Here is a 27,060-nt window from a genome sequence, read left to right on the forward strand (position 1 = left end):
GTGGTCTGTGTGTGGATCTCAATGTTTCAGTGCAGTGACGGGGACGTTGTGATGAGATGTAAAACTGAGGTCCTGAACTCTCTGTGGTCATTAAAGATTGCTGGGCATTCATTGGTTTATCCCAATGTTCTTGCTAAATTGCGCATTACGGCCTTGTTATTCTGGCCCCCTAATCATCCCGTCTCTAATTGATTATCTCTCACCACCTTACTATCTAACAGCTAATGTGTGGTGAGCATACTGATACAAAATGGCTGCCATTGCATCATCCAGATGGATGCTGAACATTGGTGGGGACTGAAGTGGCTCCACCCTAAGAGCTTTGAGTGTCTTCAAAAGTACTATATAAATAAAACGTCTTCTTCATCTGCAGGAATCTGGAACTAAGAAAGGACAGTTACTCAATGACAACAACATTGTTTTCCAAGTATTGAGTATTCCTACAGAAAAATATCACAGCAATTTGCATGACGGTGCATTTTGTTGAGTCTACTTGTGGAAAATATACAGCATATCATATTTTTAAAAAATACACTGCTTTTCTGCTGAACACGAGCTACTGTATAACATGGACTTCTTTTTACTGGTGTGTTGCATTACACAGATCAATCCAGGCGTGAAGAAGGCTTTAGGGAGTAAAAAACACTTGTGTTCTGATGCACAAATCCTTCAAAGTTCTCCATAAAACTCTCAAGTCAGTTGCAAGTTTCAAGATTTTGAAATTACATGCAAAATTAATCTTGTCTTCAGTTTTGCAAAACTGTATGTGAGACGAAATTTGGCACTTTGCTCATCACTGGTTGCCACTATTTTGGGGACAGTCTTTTCATGGAACTGCCCATGTTTTTAGTCACTACACTTGTTGCCAGATGAGATATATTGTGTCGTCATGCCCCGCGTACAAAAGGTTATGGTGTGTGGCTTCAGACATCAAAGTATTAAATCCTTTTTAAAGACAAAGTTCATGGTAGTGACGGCTGGAGAAGTAGAAACATAAGGTACTTTTGTCTTTGTGTTATTTTTATGTTTTGTTTCTGTTGTATCAATTTAATTTCCTTTCTTTGTGCGGACTACGTGTCAGTGCCTTCCAACCTCTAGTTTTCCCTGTGCTCATGAAATATTTGAGTACCAATACTTTTATCAGGTGGTTGCAAATCGGAAGCACTTCAGCAGAACAGCCTATCCACATATTTTTGGTATTATCGAGAGAGCGTGGGCCGTAACAAGGGTGTGCTAGTTCACTAGAAATGTAACGGAGAGGGACTAGTAAACGCCTAAGACGGGTTTCCAAACTTCAGTCACCAGTGTGAGCTTCAAACAGTTCAACTACAAATACATTCTCTGACAATTTCTAATTCACAACTAAAAATGTTTTAGAAATAACGCTGACAATAGCCATCTTCACAATAAATTGTGTGTACCTCTGTTCACTTTACAACTGAAACTTAGTGCTGGGAAGAAATATGTAAACTGAAATAATGTCAATATTGCGTTCAAATAATCATATAAAAACTTATCTAGGTATAACACCCACAGCAGTATATAAATGTTCAGTTTGAGCTCGGAGTGTTTCTCTTTATTATAAGAATGGTTTAGTGGGTAGCACTGTTGCCTCCCAGCTCCAGTGTCCTGGGTTCATGCGTGGACTTCACACCTTCTCATTCTGTCAGTGGGGCCTCTCTCTGCATACTTAAAAATCCTCTCACATCTCAAAGACACGGAGGTTATCTTTATTGACAAGTGACCCGGTGGGTGTTTAATCAGGTGTGTCAGGCGGTTGTACTGTTTGCGTGTTTATAACTTAATATATTTTCAGTGTTTTCATACTTTGTACTGATTGTCTAGTAATCAGACATTGTTTCAAGGATCCAAATAGGCTGCAGAGACCAGTGATGAAGCCAAGTAAGTGCGGTTAGATTGTGTGTGTGTATATGCACTTATGTGGCCATTTTGGTATTAATTTTGTTTCTACTCAACTTAAAAAAAAGCCAGAATCTGTATCTTGACAAGAAAATCTCCTATGCTTATTAGCTTTTTATCTCAATTTCTTTTAACGTTTGTATATTGATTTACCAAAAATTTTCTTGCTTTATACTCTATACAGTGAACCCTCGTTTATCACGGTTAATCCGTTCCAGACTCTACCGTGATAAATGAATTTTCGCGAAGTAGGATTCTTTATTTATAAATCAAATATCAGTTAGAGTATAGAAAACCTGTTTACGAGCCCTCTAGACATGAAATAACACCCTTTAGTCACCATTACACTCGTATTACCCAATATATTAGACAAAATAAGACATATTAGACGTTACAAATATCATATTACTAGGCGCACTCACCTTTTAAGGCGACCGACTTTTATCCTCAATTTTTGTGCGCTCCATGTGTATATCAGGCATGTAAGTGTAGGGAATGAGAACATCAAAGTGCCCATTCATAACATCTCCCGAAAACCTATGTTTTTTTTTTATCCCTTCAAGTGCCTGTCCAAAGTCGTACAATGTCAGCCCGAATCTGTACCGCTAAAGACAGAGTTTCATGCACTAAATAAGCTATAGATGAGAATAAGCAAGCACCACCTCCCCTGATATTTACTACGTGGTGAGGCATTTGTACTCCATCAACATTAATTACTTCCAGAGACATAATTTTGTCTATTTTTCCAGCGCATCACGCACAAAAGCAAGGGAACGATGAGAGCAGCAGAACTCTGCTCACATCGCGTCGCTTCGTACCTCAAGCCGCAAGTAGTAAGTCTGTAATAAGCGGAATACCGCTACGCTTTGCACTCACGGGACGGAAGGACAATCCCGAACGCTTTTATATAGTAGATTATTGTACTGTACATTTAATTGCACACAGCCACTAACCTATGAAGGCACGACCTCAGTAGGAGAGTCTTCAGAGGTAGTGCAGTATCTTCAGCAGGTGCGTTGTTGTCTTCAGTGAAGAAGTACTAGGAGTAGGCAGTGGGTGTCTGGGTGCGCGACTGATGAACATCTTGATAGGCAGTTGCTGCCGCTGTCTTTTCATATGCATGAGGAGGCTTTTGTATGGTATTGTCATCTTTAATCATATCGCGAAAGTTGAAGCGTGATATAGCGAGGGATCACTGTATACTTATACACACAACAGAATATACTTTATATTCTGTTGTGTTCAAACCAAAGTATCTGTTTATAGTTATATTTATTTTTTTAAAGATCTTCTTGTAAAAAGCCAAATACCCCCCTGGGGACAAATAAAGTTTGTTGATTTGTTCGTTCATTCGATCTATTGATCTATCTATCTAGATTATCCATTTATGTGTTCAGCACTGTCTGGATTGCACTCCTCAAAGCACACTTAAAGTAGGCAGACACTCACAATGCCTGCCCAGAGCCACAGGAGTGAAGTAAACTCTTGCTAAATCAATCCCCGACTTATATTTCAGTTTATAGTCTCCGTTCAGCACCAGGGCTTGACATAACATGCTGTACCCTCTTATTGCAACAGTTCTGGCAAATGGAATGCGCTCTTGTTGAGCCGCCTGTTAGCTGATATGACAGCTTTTGCACCTTGAATTTCTGTACTAGATGGTACAATTCTTAAACATCCATATTTTTTTCTCAGTTGTATAGCAAGAAAGGCAGGAGTGCACCTTGTGCGCCTGTGTCATGAGGGAGATGTGCCTTACAGTCCTCACACACTATTGAAATACCTCACTACCAGCCTGCTATGAGAATGAAACAGCAAGTGTTTTGTATGGACTGAAATCTTAGCATCCAACAGCTCACTAGAAGTCATCCAATCAAAATACAAATCCAGTCTTTATGGCCAATCATTTCCTTTCTCTTGCATGTTGCACTGGTCACTTTCATTAACGTAATGTAAGGGACACTTTTTGGACGACTACGATGGTATAATTTTCTAGTTTTATGAACAAAAATGTATACAGGGGTGGTTTAGTGTTTCATGTACATATCCCGGAATGGATAATGGCACCAAAGGCTTTGTCCAGCACATGACCAGATGTGATTTTATCTGCAGAACATTGCAGAACTGTGTTTTTAATAGATAGAATGAAGTAGAAGGGTTGAAAAATGTGTATTCTTGTTTTCAAACTGCTGCAGTTGTGGAGCAAATGAGGGCAAAAAAAAAGCAAAATGACAACCATTGTAGAGCAAAACCTGCTGGAGTGATCAGACTCAAAAGTGTTAGGTCTCTTGCATTTTTCCGTGATAACTGTGGCAAGTTTCATTTGGATTAAGCAATTAACTTATAAGTTTTCATGCCCACAGACTTGTATCCTGACATAGACAATAAGACAGATGGACATCAATCTGTTGAAAACTGAAGTTATAGTTTTGCACAGTCAAATAACATTACATTCTGAAATTGGCTGAATACAACTGAGAATTGTAGGGGACTGGGACAGATACTGTGGAGCAAGGAGGGCCTCAGCTCTGGACAGGATGCCAGTTCATGCCCACACACAGTGCTATGCAAAAAGCCTTACGCACGTTAGAAATTTAATTTTGTGTCGCCTGGATTACTGGGTCAATAGGAAAGAGCGTATTTTAGAGTTCCCAACTTCCCTTTTGCAAAAATTGAAGCAATACAATAAAATATTTGAATGGCCTTAAGGCCAAGTTCACCAAGGAAAGGAACTAACAGAGTGACAGGCTAATGATTTCCAGGTAAAAAAAATGTAAGATGTTTAAAGGCAGACTGCCCAGTGTTTGATTAAGCAAATACAACAGTCAAATGTTTAAGCTTGATGGCATCATGTGAAGATTGAATGAAAACGCATTAAATGAAACAGAAATTGCAGTGTGGAGGGAATAAAGATGAGCAGGGGACAACCATATGAAAAAAGTGGGGTGGCAGTAGATTTGGCAAGTTACCAATGCAAAAGTGAGTATAGCATCAAGACACAAGGTCATCATCTTGCGCCATCATATTTCATGGCAGACAGGTGTTTCCAGATGAGCTTTTCTGTAGAAGCACAAACAGGTCAGCCATTGGAACTGAGCACAGCAAACAAGAAATACATTAAACTTTTCCCTTCTAAATTGCAAGATCTCCAACACTGCTATCAAGCACAGAATCTCTAGGACCCAAAAAAAAACATCTTCAGTTATGAGAGGTCTTATCAGAAGTGGTCTTCATGGAAGACCAAAAAACAAACAATTCTGCAATGTGGAAATAAAGCCAAACAATTCACCTATGGTCAAGAAAAATGGAACTATGGACTCGAGAATGAAAAGTTGACATTTTTGGCCCTAACACAAAATGTTTTTTCCGCCAATAGGCTGAGGAACAGTACAGAACAAAACATGAAGAATGTCTGGAAGCAACAGTGAAGGACGGAAGGACTTTTCTACAAAACATCTGGAGAACTGAATATGACTGAATATGGAAGAATATCTGGAGGCAACAATGAAGGATGGTGGAGGTTCCCTGCAGGTCTCCATGAATGGGTGTTGGTGATTTCATCAACTGCTGAAACGTACAGGCAGATTCTCATCTACATCATGCAATACTACCAAGGAGGCATCCACTCTGTCCCAAATAAATTCTGCAGCATGACAACAACCCTAAACACACAGTTGAAATCATATAAATAAAATCTGCGGTGAAAAGAAAAACAGGGAATCCAGCAACTGATGGTATTGTCAACACAGAACGCAGCAAGATCTCAGCAACATTGAACAAGCAAGCCAGCCAGACAGACAAAGTCTGTAATGGAACTGTGGCAAATCAGCGAAGAGGCTTGAAAAACCTTACCATATCAGTACATTTGGAAACTGCATGCTAATGGACCTTGGAGAAAGCAAAGAGACATCACACAAAATAATAATTTGTTTTTTTTCTGCTCTTTATTTCACCTTATACAATTTCTCATATTAGGAATTTTTTAGTTTTTGCATACCCCTTGGGGTCAGAGCACAGAGTCTGCCATTGTACAGCACCTCTGGAGCAACTGAAGGTTAAGGGCCTTGCTCAAGGGCCCAGCAGAGTAGGATCTCTTTTGGCAGTGACGGGGATTCGAATCAGCAACCTTCGGGATACCAGCACAGGTCCTTAGCTTCAGAGCCACCACTCCACCCTAAACCTCTGAGCAATTTGATTGGTCACCTTGACTTTGGTGTGATTGGTCAGTTTGAGTTTGGTGATTCGATTGAAAGAGGAAGTGCAAGTGTCGGACACACAAGGAGGAGTAAAGGCGTATGAAGGCAGGCTGAGAGAGTTGCCTTTAAACACGGCAAGAATAAAACCGGATAGTAGGCAAGAAAAGGTACCTCAAAAATAATCTGAGAAGCAGGCTTTATGGGAATGCGCTTAAGAGTGTGTGCGCCGGTGAAGAGAAGTTCATGCACACATGAATACAGAGGAAATCACTGACGGTACATGTAGAACAAGAGTTGGTTTAATGATTCTATTGCAGTGGCTAGCATGTTTTTAACATAAATAAACTAACCTTGTAGCTAACTTGACAAACCTATTATCCTTCTTTTATTAATTCATTAGGCCCTCTCTATGCAGTAACCAAAGTTTTCAATTTACGCATGCATGAGATGCGGGTGACCAGGGGGCTCCCCAACAGCTTTCTCCTCTCTAGAGTTAGATAAAGCCTGCCACATCTGGCTGCTTCATGTATTCAGTCTCCAATGGGATTTCTTCAAATCGACCCCCAAGGCTTCGCTGAATGGTACCGAAGAAATGCACAAAATAAACCCACAGACACATGATGATATTTGCCAGTCAAAATGAGACGTCTCAAGTTACTTGCATCTCCAGATGGCTATGACTACAGGTCTGCTTTCATGACCTCTTATAAAGTATTCAAGAACATCCACCACAGTACTTAACAAGATTTAATGTACATTTATTCTTAACATGTGGAACATATAGTAGAAAGAACGGATGCTGCATAAATGATAGTCATTAAAATCAGAGGAAAGTGAGGAATTTACATCAATTCTTTTGTCTGATACCTACATTATCTGAAATACAAATACGCTGATTTGCATCACTGAAACCAAATCTCAGCATTTTGTTTTTAGTTATTTTTATGTAACCGTTTCTTGTGGTAAATAACCACTTCTTTCTTTCCTTGACAATGAAGCAATTGTGGATATCAGCTGCTCTCCCAGAAATGGAGCATGACTTTTTACATACAGAAACTTTTACAATACCCTCAAGTAGGAGATATGGCCCAAATAAAATATTTATAATAATAATAATAATAATAATAATGAGAACTATATCATTTAACTCACCTTATAAAAAAATAACTAACAAAACAAAGTTGAAAGCAAAAGAAACACACACAAATTAACAACCCAAGGAACAAACAAATATATAAAAAAGGCCAGGGGCATTTTCAATATACAACTTCTATATACATCATGGCCTATATATAATTATTAAAAAAACAAAAACCTATAAAATGAAAAACAAAACTGCTGAAGACTTTTTGTGAGAGTAGATAAAATGCAGGAATTGAATTTGACTGAGTAGTAGCATTGTATTGTTTAGAAGATGGGACAATACTGTACCCTAATGGTAAAAGGTTTTTACTATAAAACATTAAAATCACTCATATTGTCTAGAACGTTGGAAAAAAGGATCCTCAGCTTTTGATGACACATCAGGTGTTGACTTAATGTATTTCGTTTGAATTCAGTAATGAAACAAGTTATTCTTTTATTCAATTAACATGACAATTTTACCAGTGACATTTCGCAATACCTTTAACTTAGGAGGGCTCACAATAAAAAACAAGCAAAAAAAAACCTCTTAAAATTGTTAAATTTTCCAACACTGCTATAAAGAACAAACTGAGAAGAATTCATATAAATACTCATTAGGAACTTTGGCTTTAAAAAAGGTAAAAAAAAAAAACAAAACAAAAAAGATAACAAAACATATAAACACAAAAACACAGATGATCACACATATTAAAATCATTTTTAATTCCAAATGTGCCAAATGGGGCAGAGGAGCAAATACTCATCTATATTATTATTATTATTATTATTATTACTACTACTTTATCTCATTTAAATAAAAAATATAAACAGCCAATTATATGTGACCTTTTCCCCCATGTCTCTGCTCACACATGCTTGGCCCTACCACTTCTGTCATAAGCGCCCAATCTGAAAGAGTACTTCACAAACAATGGACGCCACTATAGAGTTCAGAACTGAAGATATGGAAATGTCAAGCAGCCGGCTTTCATACAGAAGAAACTCGGAGCGGTTCTCCTCTAATTTAGCCATAGCCAAAAGTGCTCTGGCTGCTCTGCACATCATATTAATGCTTGGTGGATCCATATGCGAGTGCTGCATTTGCAGGAGGTTGTGCTGGCTTTGTTGGTACTGAGCCATTGTAACTCCATCCTCCAAAAAGCTAATTAAGTTCCCAATGCTTCCCTTCTGTACAGCAATAGCACGGGATGCTAATATGTCCCCTTGGGCAAGGTTAGACAAAATTGCCACTGACATTTCTCGGTACACTTGATTCTTCCGGTCCCCTAAATATCGAACCAATGTAGAGTAAAGCTTCTCTTGTCGACTAAATGGGGGGGTGGCAAGAATAAGGTCCACATTGCTGTCATGAATGCTAAGCTTGCAAAGTGTCTCAAGGACAAGTCTCTGAGGAGTTAGAGCAGAGTTTATGCCCACTGTGGGAAAGGAGTCTTGCGCCTCAGCTGAAGGACATATCATCCAGTGGAGGAGACCATCAATGATAGGCAAGCAGATATTTTCGGAATAAGCTGATAGGTCTAGCTGCCCAGCAATGTTAGCCAAAGTGACTAGTGTGTTTTCTCGTAGGACCTGCAGGCAGTCCCACCACCATTCATTCTTACTGCATGACAACCCCTTAAATTTCTCCTCTTCCTTTTCAAAGGCTCTCTTTCTTTCAGGATGTCCATGGTGTAACAGAACTAGTTTTCCTAAAATAAGGACAAGCCCAGGATGCTTAGCCATCTCGGCATCATTACCAGGCACAAACGATAAGCTCCGGACAATGTTGGATACACACATGCAGCGCTTTGCCAGCGAGTCCTGCCAGTCTAAAATAGGGCACAGTGGACCCTCATCATGACCTTTCGGTTCATCCTCCAAAACCTTCATATTTTTGTGATTCTTAGTTTGGTGGATGCCAAATGGAAAATTACTAGAATGAGTGGGAGAACTTGTGGTTTCCTCTTGCAGTTGTCCAGAATGGGTATTCAGCATATCATCAACGGTTGCCATAATACTCTTTACTACGTCCTTCTCTGAATCTTGTTGGTCAGCTTGGCTATCCCTCTGTTCAGAGGTTAAATTTGCTTTGGGACTTCTGTAGCTTGTCCTACTAAACAAATCCATTTTACATTCAAAATGGGTCTGGATGTGTTTTGTGGACTCACCTCCACCAATCTGCCAAAGGAGGAGGCCACTATGAAAGTTTTCTACTTGTCCCAGCTGGTCTGAGCAGTCCACCACAAAGTCATCCTCTCGGTGTACCACCTTCAGTGGTAGCTTGTCAAATTTGCTGGCTTGCTTTGGGGTTTCCTCAGGCTTCTCACATGTCTGTTCTTCACTATCTATTCCACTATCACCATCTTGGTTTTCCTCTTCCTCAACCTCCTCTGATTTGGATGTGTCTGGCTTTCCCAAGCAGTACATTTTTTTCTGTCCTTCACTTTCACCGTCTTCTGTGATTCCATTGCTGACAGGATAGAGTAGTCTTTCCTTTTCATCATTAACAGATTCAGAAACAGTTTGTAGATCTGACGCACCAACTTCATATTCTTGAAGAATACCAAAGATTTCAATCAGGCATCTTCTGAAATATTCTACCAATAGCTCGAGGAATCCAGGCAACTAAAAAAAAAAAGTAAACGCTAATCAGATAGAAGAACCACATTACACACACAGGGTGTCTTCATATTTAAGGCAATCAGTTGCAAACCACAAGGCTGCTATAAGTTCAGCACTGGTACACTGAATGTCACACATAACATGTCAGTGCTTTAGTTATATAAATATGGAAATTGCTGCTCTATCCACTTGTGACTTGTAAGTAGGCATCAGCTAAATTAGACAATGTCAAATTATAATTCGGTTAACAATTCAGGTGGTGTTGCACAGGATCTTCTACCCCAGGATGTATTCAGCTGTACTTTGATATAAATTTTATTTATTTGTTTATTTGCATTCTTTAATACATTACTAATGCAGAAGGTGAGCAGGTTATTTGCTTTAGTTAAAGGAATATTTAGCATTTAATAGTCATTAGACCACCACCAAACAGGTTTAATTGCGTAAGATGTTAATTATTGAACGTCAATGCTGAAAATGCCACTGCTCACAGCACAGGGGAAACTTGATTAATGAAAACTCCAAATTTTTGATTCACATATTCGGATTTGTTTTTGTTGGGCTAATTACACACCTGAAGAATTTCTGTTTCAACAGAATATGACTCCTTGATTTCTGCTTCCACTTTAAAATGAAGCAAATATTATTACCACTGCCATTAATTCTGATACTCTGCTACTACATAGAAATACAGACTATGACGTTAAGACTTATAAAAATTGCAGGTTTAAGTCAACAGCGAACCAGCTGGGCAATGCATCATTAAAGGATAAATTTGATATTTTTCAAGTCAGTTATTTCTTCACAATCACGGTACAGTATAAATTAATTTACAAACACAAATTAATGTTCAAAAGTGAAGCATATTTAAAAATATTAAAAAATAACTAGCCTGCTCCTGTGTTATTATAATGAGTTCGATTACGAAGAAATACCTTACAGCTTACAGAATATGTCCACTTGGAAGTAGCAAAAGTTTCAATCTAAGAAAAATTAGATTTTTTCCTAAATGGCACCTATTTTCTTCTGTGTTGTCATTTTATATAGCCTACACAGCGAGATTCACAGCATTTTGCAGAATCATAGTGAGCAATTCATGTAAGAGTTTCATGGTATGTGATACACAAAATAATAACTTTGAACTTAACTGATTGTGCTACACCGCATTTTTAATAAAAGCCTTAAGAGTTTTTGAAAGAGCCAAGCCACCTACAGGTGGTATGCACACAATATAAAAAAAACCAAAAACGTTGTGAATAAAACTAAAAGTATGTTTGTAACACTTCATGTTATTTGATTGCTTGATCTTTTTCTCGGTAGACCACCAAAGTACATGTGTGCAATATCATACTCTTGAAAATTTTTGCAAAATATTGAAATAAGCTTCTGTGCAGTGAAAGAATGTAAGCGATTGTAAGTGTGTCCCTCACTTATTGTCTACAGAACAGAGTCAGCAATTTACATCTGGGCATCTAACATTCAGTGTTAATAACAGCACTTGGCAATGACTTTCCGTGGTGAATTTATGCTCCTGGCCTTGTAAGACGAACAGCAACATGAAGCACACAGCCAGTTTCCTTGTAAAAATGGCTGAATCTCAAAAATGTATTTTACTTTTTGCATTCTTTCCTTCTTAAAAAATATGGATTGCATCAATATTTATCAAATATTAATGCAACTGTTTTCATCAATATTTAAAACATTTTGTGGCTTGAAAAACTTATGAATTTTGGAAGTTTAATTTTAATTTTCTTTTATATTAAGACCATAGGACCCATTAGCACCATTATAGAATATAAGAGTGGGCTTGTCACTTGATTGTGAAGAAATAATTTTGACTTGAAAAATACCGAACTTATCCTTTGAGATACTTCCATACTTAACTATTTTGTTGTATCATTTCTGCAGTTGCATAGCAGGCAGTCTGCAGTACAACAATAAATCCAATTATATTTTATGGACCCGGTTATATGACTGCACAGAAACACATTGTGTTTTTGGTTTGTGGCCTATTTATGCATAGAGATGCATAACAACGCACCTTCTTGCACTTTAACATGTTTTTTGTGGAGGAAAATACACAACACAGGAAGTTTTCCCCTTGCTGCTACTTAGCAACTGCTCTTTCCTGTTTCTGGCAGATAAGCTGATCCAGACAATGTGAAGGAATGTACTGAATATTTTTCTGTCTCCAATACATCTTTAGGATTGCAAATACTATCATTGCCATTATAATTGATCACCACAACATGCCACACAACTGAACAAAATGTCAGAAACTGACAGGAAATTACTCCAGTATTTTTGTTTCTTCCTTTTTCACAAGTGAACTTTATTTAAACACAGAATGACAGGTTGATGCATGTGGAATCAGCACATGAAAATGGATAATCCTTTTTATGTTAAAGCTGTAATGAGAGCAGTTTGTGGCAAAGTGCAGAGATACAGGTGCATGTGTGCATGTGCACATGCTGCTCTAAGGTTGATTGGGGTGCATTCTGGTGAAAATGTAAGTGGGTTGGTCAAGTGTGTCAAACCTCAGAGCAGGTGTAGGAAAGCACCAACTCCAAATAGGGGCAGCAAAGAGTACCTACACAGTGAAATCGAGAGAAAGAAAAACAAGTAACTGAGGTTAAGGGTGAAAAATGAGGAATGATGTTGGTGGTTGGGCCTTATGTTTGAGTGTGGGACTGAAGAAGGGATGCTCCTATCAAGCTAAACAGGGGAGTAGGAGTGGCTGCATCATGTGGGGTCTCCATTGTAGGCAGCAAATGACTGGCAGAGAGAGACATGAGTGGTGTTCAGGGTGGTGTCCTGCAGCAAATGCCAATGGAATGGCAGTGGGAACTCGAACTGTGATAAAAGAATAACTGCGCTTGTTGGAGGACGACTCCTCTTGCTGCAAGGCACTGATGAGATAAGATGAGGAGACACCAGATTTTAGAAAATGGCATTGAGGCTTGTGTTTTTCTGAAGATTCTACCTGGATTTTAACCTCGTTTCTACTGGATCTGTTTACTGGATTTTAACCTGCAGCATTCAATTGATTTTATGGATTATTTATTATATTAAAAATATCTTCCATCGTGTCTGTGATATTCAGCTTTGACCACTCGTCTCTACACTCCTCACCCAATCATTAATCCTACTGCGCACATCCTCTGTCTCCGTACCACCCTGTGACACTCTCAGTGCTGCTAACTCGCCCTTCAAAGCAGTCGCTTATAATGGCAATGCAGAAAGGCAAATTATTGATTCAAGAACGTCAAATTTTAGAGCTGATAATGAACGTCAAAAAAAAAAAAGAAAATGAACAATAATGAGCTACATATAATAAAAATCAAGAATAACGAGAATTGTTCAATAAAGGAAAAAGAGAAAAACATCCTGAATAACATTTGAACAGAAATTCTAAAAAAGCAACATTTATAGAAATTGAAGTTACAAGATAAAGTAATTCATAATATTGTGTTTGACAAGGCGTTAATGCAATTTAATTTTTAATTTACGTTTTACTACATTTTATTATTCATTGGTATTTAAAATAGACCGCTGCAGTGAAATACTCAAGTAACTGATTTTCTTCTATAATAACTAAGGGACCAAACCATCTTCGTCCTGCTCCCCACATACTCTTATATATACCACCTCTTTAAATACAATTGCTTTCTCTAATTGAGGAGCTCTCTGACACCACCTAGTTATTTAAATTTAAATTAATCACAAAGTTGATTTATTTCAATAATTTGCTGCCTAAAGACACAATGAAAAAACAAATTTTGTGTCCATGTAAGGTACAGCTTTAAATTAAACTTTGCAAATAAACAGTATAAGACATAAAAGTAAAGAAAGATTCAGGATGACTTGCAGAGAAGTGTGATGTCCTTCAGCACCTCTTAATAGTACTGATTACTGAGAAACCCACCCCATTCAAGTATTATCCAAGTGCAATAAAAATCTCTCAAAGTAGGGTGACATTTCTCAGTGGTAATAATGTGAATCAACTTAGTGCTACCAAACTTGTACACTGATCCTTCTCCTTCATTCACCTTGGTATCGTCAATAAGACATTACTTGGATGACAATCAGAAAATTATTTTGGTCAACATGATGGAAAATTACTATTTTACTCCTTACCTGAGAGAGATTAAATGAGGCAATAGTGCTATCATCATACAGAAGAATATTAATAGTGTCCAGCGCCCATGTACTTTCGGCAAGAAGGCCAGACTTCAAAGACATCATTATACGCCATGCCTCTGGTGTTCCTGAACAAAGAAAGGTGGACGGACAGAGAAAAATGTAAATCACTCTGGTGCACAACCAAGAGAATATATCATAAGCAGGGTGGGAAAAGCCACCAGTAAGCTTAGGTCCAAAATATACACTCAAGTTCAAGTTTGAGGAAGTCACTTGACCTGCCTGTACTCCAACTGGAAAAACAAAAAGAAATCTACTGAACTGTGTCTCATATGTTGTAAATGTGGGGTTTGTGTGGAATTCTTCCAGTTACCCCAGTTTCATACTACAGTTAAATTAACAAAACCAACAACAACAAAAAGCTGAACCCCATCAATCAACATTTAGCAAAGGGAACTGGAATCCATTGTTGGGTATTCTAAAATACATTGGGCTGAGATGGAAGAATTTATGGTTTTTGTTAACCACAATGTTAATCACAATTATAGAAACAACCATAGAAACTCTACAGTTGGTGTAGACCAACATTTAACAAAAAACTGGTGTTAGCAGATTTTTCCAACTAATCTTACATATAGGTGATTACAAATAGTTGATGCAATGCTTGACTTTTGAGAGAAATTTCTAGGAGGACATAAATTCCTTGTACATCTTTATAGTATTCGGGTGTTGTACCGTGTTAGCCATTATGAATGTAGAGAAAAGCCAAGCAAAATGACACCTTTTAAAAAGATTACAATATGCATGCTTTCTCAATTAGCCAATAAAAGGTGTCATTTTGCTTGGCTTTTCTTGTACATCTTTAGCAATTTAGACCCCAATGGCTTGTCACTTTGGTCACAGCTACGCTAGAAATTACATTAAATTGGCTTTTAAAATAATGAAGCCTCTAATCAACTAAATAATAATTAGTACATCTGAGAAAAGGGAAAAATGTTATAAATTAGTAATAGTAATTAAAATATACACTGTTTCAGAAAAAAATTCACTATAACTGAGTGTTCAGTGATGAAAATGTATATAATTCTCATAAAACTATTATTATGCCACATGCTTAGAAGGAATCTCCAATTTCTGCCTACATGCACTATGCTGTATGTGTATAGATATGCTTAACAGAATGCTAAGCTGGCAAAATAAATTACATGGAGCCACAAATAATTTTGAAATGAGGCAGCCATGTAGCAAACGTGCGTAGTCAGCAGGTGCAAAAAGCTTACACAGAAAAATCAAAGGAATCAAATACCAAAAGTGCAAGTACTAATTATTTTCAATACAGCATATAACAGTAAGTATTATGTGGATTTTATTTTATTGCTTACGTAACACTCCTGTGATATTTTATTTGTTATAGTGTCATTATTGTCTCAAAGTCTATGTTTATGATACCATTGACAATCAGGCCTGTTACACAATCTTCTAATTCCACTAAGTTTACCAGCAGGCCTGCACACCATGAGGTGTCAAGTAGCCAGTACACTACAAACATTCGGATGAACAGCCAAACTAAAGATGGCTAAAGCTGGAACTTAATTCAAAAAAGATGCTGGGTTGCCATCTAGTGGCAACATCAAATTACAACATCATCAAAACAGATTTTTGGTTACTTCATCATATGGTAGCAGCAAGTTTCTGTGTGATAAATTGATATTACCTAAAGACTTTCAGCAAGCTCATCTAATTCCAACATAATTGAGCATACTTGCAAGAAAAAAAATCTGAAAGATGAGTGCTAAGAAGTTATCTAAGAAGTTAAATAAGTCCAGAACAGTGAAAATCCAAAACCAAAATGAGTCTCATTGTGGTCTGCTTGGAAAATTCTGCTACTAAGGATTGCTAAAAAGTCCAAACACACAAATCTCTGTGATCCTCAGGTAGATCACAGGATACGACTAATAGCATCACCTGAAAAGTCTCCCATTAAGGCATCGAAGCATATTGGAAAAAAGATGGAGGCAATCTGAAGCTTGTGCAATGTCCAGGCAAGGGACTGATACACTAGTCACTACTCTTTCATTGACGGTGGGTGTGTAAAAGGCTGTACAATGGTGATATACAACACAATGCCTGGCTGACATCGAAAATGTTTCTTCTCTGTGAAAAGAGAAAACAGCTCTCAGTGACAGCATATATAGTCCATGTCAGCTTATCCAGGGGCAGGGTCAGTGGAACCTATCCTAGCAAACTTTGGGTGCACAGCAAGAACAATACTTGGACAGGGATCCAGCCCACCACAGGGCAAGCACACACATTCACACACACACACACACACACACGGGACAATTTTTATCTAAAGCCTAATGAATTATAACACAATTAAGCTCCAAAGGGCAAAGTACGATAAAGAACTTCATAGAAAAACAAGGCAAATCAAACATATGTGTGAGAACAGAAGGGTTCAATCATAAGCATTCGTCCAATATTTATCATTTTATGCTTCTATCTACATCATTATTATCATCCATGGCATGGCATACCAACTAATTGAGAAATATTCTAAAGAAAAGAACAGGTAAGGTGGTGTATATGAATGCACTGCCATGCTTTGTTAGACACATGATTTCAATGCATCTATACAAAAGCACCTGAGAAGCCACCCCTGCATTGCTCTTCAGGTGCCACTATACATGAAATGTGACAATAAACTAATGTGACAAATAAACTAAGAAGTTTTGTATTTTTTTAACAAATTAATCCAAACAAAAACAATTAATTACTTGGAAGCCTGTAATTGTTTCTTTACTATTCTTTGGAACTGTAGTGTAATGTCAAGGAAGAAACGTGTACCTGTGGAAGATAAAATCTGACAAATTTAGAGGACTCAAACTATCATGCTGGTCAGAGAGATTCCTGACCTGATTGGAGATCTTTACCTTGTTGGTAGATAAGCCCACTCACTGGAACAACCTGAAGCTCAAATTTCAGATCCATGTGTTAATAAGGTACAAAATTAAAGCTGATAAGCATCTTCAGTTGGAAGCCAGCATGAAGAAGTGATTTTTAGTGGATGTGTACACTTTGGGATGTTCAAATTCATCCACTGGGAAGATAATGTTATTGAACTTCTGCATTCTGAGAAACTAACACAGGTATGTGAAGTGCACCGATCAGAAACCTTTCCCAGTTTTGTCTCTTAAGTATTTTAAAACCTAAAGAGCCAGTATGTGTGGAGAAAGTGAAGCGTAACATGTTTCACTTGAAACCAGGACTGACAAACGTAAATAGTTTTGTTTCCACCTCCTAAAACTGATTGCTAACCATTCCATCAGGGTCCCCCATGACTGCTATTATGCTATGCTATTATGACATGCCATTTGCTAAACATTTCTTGGCTTGGCAGCATTTTGAGTGATAACGTTTGCTGCAAAATGTAGAATACTATAATGAAATAGAAATTCTATAATGCATTGCCACATACAATTAGTTTAGACTATAGAGAGCAAGTCTATAATGACAGCTTTGACAATTTTTGTGTGGAGGAACTTGAGGGGGAACACAGCCTTCACCTCAGCCCTACTGAGCACTGTTTGAATGAACTGGAAAGCCAATTTTGAGACATTTATTCTTCTCCAAAAGCTCTTTTGGCTGAATGGGCACACATTTCTACAGAAACACTCCAAAACCTTTTGGAAAGCCTTATCAGAATAATGGGTTTTTTTAATGCCACAAAGTGGGGCTAACTCCATCTTAATGCCTAAGGTTTTGGAAAGAGATGTCCAACAAGCTCATATAGGTGTGATCATTTCCCATAAAGTATGTACCTTGAGTTTACTAAGTGCTCCACTAGTTCCTCTGACAGACTGTGCCTCAGCCCTGTAAACACTCATTCATACAGATGTGCAGATGTCACATGTCCGATCAACATGTGGTAGCTAAAGTTGACACACTTTTTATCAAGTAAATTTCTCAGTTTACAATCATTTCTAATAAATTAATCATGATAAAATTCTTTTTGTGGTTTTGGCAGTTCTTGTTATGGTATGTTTAGTTATTTTACTGGATAGAGATTTCATGCCAAAGACTCCTATAATAGCTGTTGGTGTATAGTTCTACTTTAGAAATTTGGATAAGATTTCACGATCGACAAGCACATTCCTTCGGTTAATAAATAACTTGTTAATACTACAAAGAAAAGCAAGGGTGAATTTCAAAAAAAGCTTTATGTATTATACACGTAAAGATTTGTGTCAGTGTTAAAAACTGAAGAGGGAAGACTGAGCATATGCTTGGGAGTTGGCCATGTGTACAGTGTGCTGTTATTTTACCGATGTTCCAAGTATGCTTTGAGAGCCCCTTACCATAATTAAACTGCTTTATATTGGTTATTGTATATAAGCTACAAATTATTGAGCAGCACACAATAGTAATATCCAGCTCACAGTTTTGGGTGAATTGACGGCCATGGTATTTCTAAATTACCATGGGCACAAGCAACCACTTCATACATGAATCCCTATGTCTACACAGCAGCAGTCAACTCTTGGCAAGTCTATCAATTGTTTGTATGACTTGAAAATTGTCTTTCTGTAGTACCACTGAGTTGTCAGTCATCATCTCTCTAGGACCGGCCTATTTAATTGGCAGCCTGTGGGCCACATGCAAATAAACCTCCGAGGCCCAGCCTGTGATCCCACTAGAAACACAGAGAAAAACATATTTCACGAGCCTTCAGAAATTCCTACATAAATTCCTACAGTAGTACAGACCATGAATGCAAATCTCCGCGTAGCCTGCCAACATTTAACTGACAATGCAGCGTGTTGTCATATGTCTAGAAGTGATGGTAGTAGTCCATGATTCAGGGTTTATAATCCTGCTGCTGTTTCCTGCTGAAGTCCACCACCAGCTGCTTGGTTTTGCTGACGTTGAGCTGGAGGCAGTTTTCCTGACACCACAATGTCAGGTTTGCAACTTAATCCATTTAGGCCGTCTCATTGTTGTTCGCAATGAAGCCCAGTACCACCATGTCATCTGCAAACTTCACGATAGTGTTGGAGGAATGCATGGCCATGCAGTCATGGGTGAAGGAGTACAGCAGGGGGCTAAGAACACACCCTTGAGGAGCTCCTGTGTTGATGGTGATGGTGTTGGAAACAAAGTTACCAACCCTCACTGCCTGTGTTCTGCCAGTCAGGAAGTCCAGCACCCACGTACACAAGCGGTTGTTGAGTCCTAAGTCCCTCAGTTTCACAAACAGCCTACAGGGTATTATTGTATTGAATGCTGAACTATAGTCAATGAACAACAATCTCACATAGTTCCCCTGTTTCTCTGTCCACATGGCTGAGGGTGTTGTGCAGTATGTGGGAAATGGCATCCTCCGTCCATCTGTTAGGACGATAGGCAAACTGGAGTGGGTCAATGGTGCTTGGGATGGAGGATGAGATAATGTCTTTCAGTAGCCTCTCGAACACCTTCATGACTACTGATGTCAGTGCAACAGGTTGCTAGTCATTCAGGCACATGGGCTTATTGTTCTTTTGAAAAGGAACAATTGTGGATCTTTTGAAGCACATAGGAACCACAGACTGCGCTAGAGACTCATTGAAGATGGTGGTGAGTACTCCAGCTAGTTGGTCAACGCAGCAGGCGTCCAGGGATGCTGTCTGGCCCTGCTGCCTTCCTGGTGTTTACTCGCTTCAATGCTGCACGCACATCGCGCTCTGAAATGCTGATGACGTCACCGTCCTCCGTGGTCAGGCAGTAGTTAGCGCTAGCTGTGTAATCAGCCTCAAAACGGGCGTAAAACGCATTGAGTTCATTAGCAAATGCAAATGCAGAGTCTGCGCTTACCGTCATGTGAGATTTTATGCACTTTTAGATGTGCCTAGGTCAGATATGACCAAAATGTTTATTTTTTATTTCAAAAGTGGAAAATAAAGTATTGCTTCTACCTCAGATTCTGTACAGTTATTGCTTTTTGTTGTTTTTTTAATGCCCCTTTTTTTTGCTCTTTATTTCACCTTATACAATTTCTCATATTAGAAATTTGTTAATTTTCGCATACCCCTTGGGGTCAGAGCACAGGGTCAGCCATTGCACAGCACCCCTGGAGCAATTGCAGGTTAAGGGCCTTGCTCAAGGGCCCAGCAGAATAGGATCTCTTTTGGCAGTGACGGGGATTCAAACCGGCAACCTTCGGGATACCAGGGCAGATCCTTAGCCTCAGAGCAACCACTCCGCCTGTAGCGAGTCTGTATCAGTTGTGTCCAAATTACTTGTTTTTCTATACACTCATTTGTGTTGGTTTAAAATGTATTATTACCTGCTGCTTACCAGTCACTGAAAATGTTTGGCCCAGCTAAATTTCTTGGTTTGAAAATCTGGCCCAGTTGAATTTAAAATTGAATAGCCCTGCTCTAGGGGCACATTATTGTGATATACCATTCCAACATTCCAACATTCCAAAAGTGAGTTGTGAGTGACAGCCTAAGCTCTATTTATACCGTATGGGACACATGAAATATGTGCTTGCCAGTTGAAAATTTGCTGAACACTCTTCAAAGTGGCATTCTGCCTTGCTTGAAAATAACAACAGAAAATGTAGAGTGCTGGACTATCCAGTCTTAAAGATTATACAATCTATTTACATTTGAATTGGAAAATGTTAATGCCTTGCTGCACTGTAACATCTGATACAGATTTACTCTTTTGAGACAATGCTGTTCATTTCAATAGACATTTAGTTAAATGATGGCAGCATTTAAACTACTCATCAAATCATTTTACATACAGAAGCATTCTAGTTGCTTTCAGCAAAAATTTAATTTGCTAAACATTTCTTGGCTTGGCAGCATTTTGAGTGATGACGTTTGCTGCAAAATGTAGAATACTGTAATGAAATAAAAATTCAATAATGCATTGCCACATATAAAACAAGCATGCTGCTTGTTAGTTCAGACTATACTTGTCTAACATCAGCACTTGCCCTCACAAATGCTCTTTTGGCTGAATGGGCACACATTTCTACAGAAACACTCCAAAACCTTGTGGAAAGCCTTATCAGAACAGTGGTGGGAGTAACTCCATCTTAATGCCTAAGGTTTTGGAATGAGATGTCCAACAAGCTCATATAGGTGTGGTCATTTCCCATAAAGTATGTACATTGACTTTACTAAGTGCTCCACTAATTCCTCTTCAGATTGTGCCTCAGCCCTGTAAACACTCATTCATATAGATGTGCAGATGTAACAGGTCTGATCAAGTAAATTTCTCAGTTTACAATCATTTCTAGTAATTTAATCATGAAAAAATTCTATTTGTGGTTTTGGCAGTTCTTGTGATGGTGTGCATTGCAGCAAGGCATCTATATACAGAATTCCCATATCAGGACATCTGAAATGACAGATGGAACTGTTGATTATGCTGACTGTAAATCTGAAAAGACGTCAAGTTTTAATGGTTTACTGGTATGTGAAAGTATGGTTTTCATGTCAAGGAAAATGAACAGGTTGCATTGTGTCTTTAAAAAGCAACCATTTTTAAGGTTTTGGTTATGAATAAATTGAGTGACAAATCAAATCTAAAGAAAATGAGTCAGAGATGTGAGCTGAATGAGTAGTTCTGCAAAAACACAAGGACAGCCTGAGGGAAGAATATTAATGGGAGAACTGGGGACCCAAAATGCAGGATGACTCTGAACACATAGAATTATCTCTTTACAGCTGTCAGGGCCATGGAATACAAATGATGCAATCTTGACACCCCACTGGGCAAGAAAAGAAACACTAATTAAAATATTTTTGTCACTTTCATTGCATCTCTGATTTTATTTTTAAATAAAAAGATTCTGAAATAAAAACACTTAAAGATATCCTAAGGCAACTCCTCTTAGAAACACTGTCGGGATGTATAAACTGCAATTTCCTTGGGTCCTTCAGGGCAATCAAATGGCTCAAATGTAAAGGTCCACACAGTGACTGTTTAGATATGACATCTTTAATCTGAAGAGAATCCCTTTACATCAAACTTAGAGCCCTGAGAATTGGACCCCCTAAGATTCAGACACAAAATTTTTGAGATGCATTCAGCACCAAGTGGGAAGAGGATCAGCATCTCTGACTCTGAGAATCTAATGCCAAGGGTCAACGTGTCATCATTTTTGCAGCACTTAATGGCATACCCACTCAATCCAATTAATTCTTCCCTGGCAGCACTACCAGTGGGCAGGGTGCCAGTCCTTTGCCTGGCCTACCCAATCTGTCACCACCGATTGACCTAATCAGCACATTTTTGAACATATGAGATGAAAACTGGAGGAAAACCCAAACAGAGACATGGAAAAAATGCAGACTCCAGACAGCAATGACGTCAGCATAGAATTCATAATCAGAATACTAGATTTGTGAGGGTGGCTTAGCAGCACTATCCACAGGACCACCATTCTGCTTTTGTAACATCTATATAAAAGACAAAATACTAAGTTCTTACCAGTATCTTTGGATGTTAACTTGCGCTTTGACTTTAGAATGGGTGGAGTGGCTTCTACAGATCCCAGTGGAAATGTAATTTCCTGTCTCGGAGCAGATGAGGGCTGAGCAGGAGGTCCAGAGGCCTGTGAAGTTGAAACAGGATGGCCAATCTTCTGCATTTTTGCTGAGATGAAGGGCGACTTACTGGGTGACATGTGGGCATCCAAAGAACGTTGAAAAGATGCAGGGCTGGGAGCTCGCGAGATGTGATTTGGCATGCTTGGTGGTGATTGGTACGACGACTGGGATGATCGTGTGGTCATGGGTGCAAGTGGGGCAGAGGATGGAGGCAAGTAAGATGATTGCCGCTGGCTGACATGGTTTGACCATTGGCCGTCGGAGTTCAGCCTCTGTTCAGCCACCATTATCTCTTCCCCTCTGCCCATACTGTGGTAAGGAGAACCTTGAGAGGGTCCACCTGGTCCTTGCCGATTTGAATATGGGTATGTCATATCCATCCTGGAAGGCCAAACATTTTGCTGAGGAGCTTCGGCAGAGTTTGTGGTGGAGCACTGCTGCAGGGGGCCACTCATCATCTGAGATGGCATTGCATGCTGCGCCGTGGGAGCTGGACCTGGTGTCTGCATCCTATCACGGTTGTAAGGATAAGAATACTGTGACTGTAAGGATCGCCGATCTGGCCCTGAGTAGCTGCTGCCATACTGGCCATACATCTCTGGCTGTTGGTTTCCGTACTGCATGTTGTAGATATCTCCTTCATGGCGCTTGGCAGGGAGGCTATACAAGCCATCCATAGGCCGTTTATAACCCTAGGAAGGAATTTTGAAAAGAAAATATTAGTAGCATGAATCACAAAACTAAAATTGTTATTAATCTCAAATGACTTTGGTTGCGTTGTTTCACAGGACTGAAATGCTTTTCAAGATGCGCACCTAACTGATGAATGGACAAAGGCATTATGGGTTTAAAACTTTCTGCTTCTTATAATTTGCTGCACAATACAAATAAATACGTCTTTGAAACATTTTATATAAGTTATTCTTTAAGGCATGTGTAATTATAGCTACCTTTGTCTATGTTTTCTTATCATTTTCCTAATTGAAACCTTTTTGGAAGCTTCACTTTGGGGAGCATGACAGTGCCCAAAGCCAGCAGCCCTTCTTGGTACTGCCTCTATCTGTGCGGCACACCAAAGGAGGCATTTTTAAACGTGCCTGTTACTTTACAGACTTATCTACAATCCTGCAATGAGGTGGCATATTGCAGAACCCTCAGTATACTCCATTTCAATAAATTCAAGGTCACTAAACTGGAGATGATGCTTTCATCTAGACAAGAAAGTCAACAGCCAATGAGGCAGTCCAAAGAGTAAAACTTATGATGAGGTAGTCAGCAGTGTTGGAATTAATTTAGGAATGTTGTGGAAAATATCATGGATGAATGGCCCCAAAAAATTTGGTCTGGTAATTTGTATGTGACAATGACATGTGATTTCATTTGATAGTCATGCAAATCCTAACAGCGGACAGTCTGATTTAACAAATTTCAAACAAAACATTGTGAGTCTCTATGAAAAAGGGCAACTGGAGTTCATTCAATGCGATAATATTCCAGTGGAGCTTTGAGGGGCAAAATTGAAATTTTTAGTTTCCTTTTCATCACAAGTTCAGAGAGGGAATACAATTAATGTATATAACTAGATAAAAGGTAAGAAACAAAAGAGGCTTCAGAATCCTTCATCTCAACGTGTTAACAGGTTATCATTCCCCTCCACTTTAAAGCAAAAGAGCAGACATGTTTTTTTTTAATTCATAAAAACGCTTCATTTTAGAGCACAGTTTCATGTGGCAAACTAATATACAACCCCAATTCCAATGAAGTTGGGATGTTGTGTAAAACGTAAATAAAAACAGAATACAATGATTTGCAAATCCTTTTCAACCTATATTCAATTGAATACACTACGAAGACAAGATATCTAATGTTCAAACTGATAAACTTTGTTGTTTTGCAAATCTTCACTCATTTTAAATTTGATGCCTGCAACACATTCCAAAAAGCTGGTACAGGGGCATGTTTACCACTATATTATATCACCTTTCCTTTTAATAACACTCAATAAGCGTTTGGGAACTGAGGACACTAATTTTTGAAGCTGTGTAGGTGGAATTCTTTCCCATTCTTGCTTGATGTGCAACTTCAGTTACTCAACAGTCCGGGGTCTTCGTTGTCGTATTTTGCACTTCATAATGCGCCACACATTTTTAATGGGAGACAGGTCTGGACTGCAGGCAGGCCAGTCTAGTACCCACACTCTTTTACTATGAAGCCACGCTGTTGTAACACATGCAGAATGTGGCTTCGTATTGTCCTGCTGAAATAAGCAGGGACATCCCTGAAAAAGACGTCACTTGGATGGCAGCATATGTTGCTCCAAAACCTGTTTGTACCTTTCAGCATTAATGGTGCCTTCACAGATGTTCAGGTTACCCATGCCATGGGCACTAACACACCCCCATACCATCACAGACGCTGGCTTTTGAACTTTGCGCTGATAACAATCCGGATGGTCCTTTTCCTCTTTGGCCTGGAGGACACAACGTCCATAATTTCCAAAAACAATTTGAAATGTGGACTTGTCAGACCACAGCACACTTTTCCACTTTGCGTCAGTCCATCTCAGATGAGCTCGGACCCAGAGAAGCCGGCGGCGTTTCTGGGTGTTGTTGATATATGGCTTTCGCTTTGCATGGTAGCGTTTTAAATTGCACTTGTAGCGATGAACTGTGTTAACTGACAGTGGTTTTCGGAAGTATTCCTGAGCCCATGTGGTAATATCCTTTACAGAATGATGTCAGCTTTTAATGCAGTGCTGCCAGAGGGATCGAAGGTCATGGGCCTCCAGTGTTGGTATTCGGCCTTGCCGCTTATGTGCAGAGATTTCTCCAGATTCTCTGAATCTTTTGATGATATTATGGACAGTAGATGATGAAATCCCTAGATTCCTTGCAATTGTACGTTGAAAAACGTTGTTCTTAAACTGCTGGACTATTTGCCCATGCAGTTGTTCACAAAGTGGTGAACCTCGCTCCATCCTTGCTTGTGAACGACTGAGCCTTTTATACCCAATCATGACAAACACCTGTTTCCAATGAACCTGTTCACCTGTGGAATATTCAAAACAGGTGTTTTTTGAACATTCCTCAACTTTTCCAGTCTTTTGCTGCCCCTGTCCCAGCTTTTTTGGAACGTGTCGCAGGTATCAAATTCAGAATGAGTGAAAATTTGCAAAACAACAATAAAGTTTACCAGTTTGAACATTTGATATCTTGTCTTCGCAGTGTATTCAATTGAATATAGGTTGAAAAGGATTTGCAAATCATTGTATTCTGTTTTTATTTACGTTTTACACAACATCCCAACTTCATTGGAATTGGGGTTGTATACTATGGTAGTGAAGAAAGATCTTTGACTTGAAAAATGCTGAACCTATTCTTTATTTAATGGACAGTCTGCAAGGTGTAAATCACTTAGCAAAGCAGTGTCCATTCTTGTCTTCCTGACATTGAGTATTTTGTGACTTCTTGGGTTTGTAGAAGTTTAACTGCTCCTTGATATTTCACATATTCATTGGCACTTATGAAATGTGTACAGCAATTGAACTTGTCCAAATTAAATAATCCAGTAAAAGACACAAATTTACTGTTACCATGCACTTCAACTCATGATACTTCCAGGTGTATCAAGGCTGCCTGTTCTTTCTTTCAAAATGGTAATAATAATAATAATAAAATAATAATCCTTGTGGGGAATGTGTGATGTAAATTTACTTTTGAACCTCAGCTGCAAATGTTCTGAACTTAAAAACTAAACAAATGAATCTTCAATGGAGCTTACTTCAAACTTCAACTTCCAAGAGTTTAAAAACAGATTTTTTCCTGCTGTTCAAATTAAACGTCATTAACAGCAAAGATTAAACTGAGATATTAAACTGATATTCAGAATGTGGAATTCTATGTAGAAAGCTAAAGGTGACAGTCTGTTGTGGTGGACAGCCAGGACCTTTACCTGGCCAAGGACACCTTCATAAAGATAGGACCAAGGGAGAAGGCTTGCACAGGGCATTATCTCTCCTGGAGCACCACATGGCAGTCCCCTTGGGTTGCCCCAGTGTCTCAGATTCCCACAGGGCTCCGTGGGAGTTTGGCACAGCCCTGTTGGGTTCAATGAGTGGTGCCAGGAGGTGCTGCAGGGACTGCAGAGCCCATCTTTTGGGCCTCCACCTCACCCAGAAGTGCTTTTGGAACATGCAAACGGGCCACCAGAAGTACTCCTGGGTGCAGGATAAAAGAAGCCTGCTGCCATTGCTCCAGGAGCCAGAGTTGCGAGGGAGAAGATGAAGCTTGCTGGAGGAGGAGTGGAGGCGGATAAAGACAGAGACAAAAACAAGAAGAGAAGGCAAAAAAAAAGCTTTATAATGGTGCTTATTTGTGCTTGTGACTGTGCTGTGCAGGTGGGAAACAAAAAGGAAGTGTTTCCCTCATGAAAAATAAAAAATGTGTGTA

General features: G+C 39.0%; 1 protein-coding gene across 4 annotated transcripts in view; it reads right to left on the bottom strand.

Moving 5' to 3' along the window:
• Positions 1-6,850: 6,850 nt before the first annotated feature.
• Positions 6,851-27,060, bottom strand: part of arid1b (AT rich interactive domain 1B (SWI1-like)) — a 717,470-nt gene continuing 697,260 nt past the window's right edge. For all 4 annotated transcript variants that reach the window (XM_039748144.1, XM_039748142.1, XM_039748145.1 and 1 more), the window contains 3 exons: positions 22,494-23,304; positions 14,001-14,131; positions 6,851-9,866 (listed from right to left, as the gene is read on the bottom strand). In XM_039748144.1, coding sequence (XP_039604078.1) covers positions 8,136-9,866; positions 14,001-14,131; positions 22,494-23,304 — 2,673 coding nt within the window. In that variant the 3' untranslated portion in view covers positions 6,851-8,135. The remainder of the gene's footprint in view (positions 9,867-14,000; positions 14,132-22,493; positions 23,305-27,060) is intronic.

This window comes from Polypterus senegalus, chromosome 3 (assembly GCF_016835505.1).
Source record: "Polypterus senegalus isolate Bchr_013 chromosome 3, ASM1683550v1, whole genome shotgun sequence".
NCBI lineage: Eukaryota > Metazoa > Chordata > Cladistia > Polypteriformes > Polypteridae > Polypterus > Polypterus senegalus.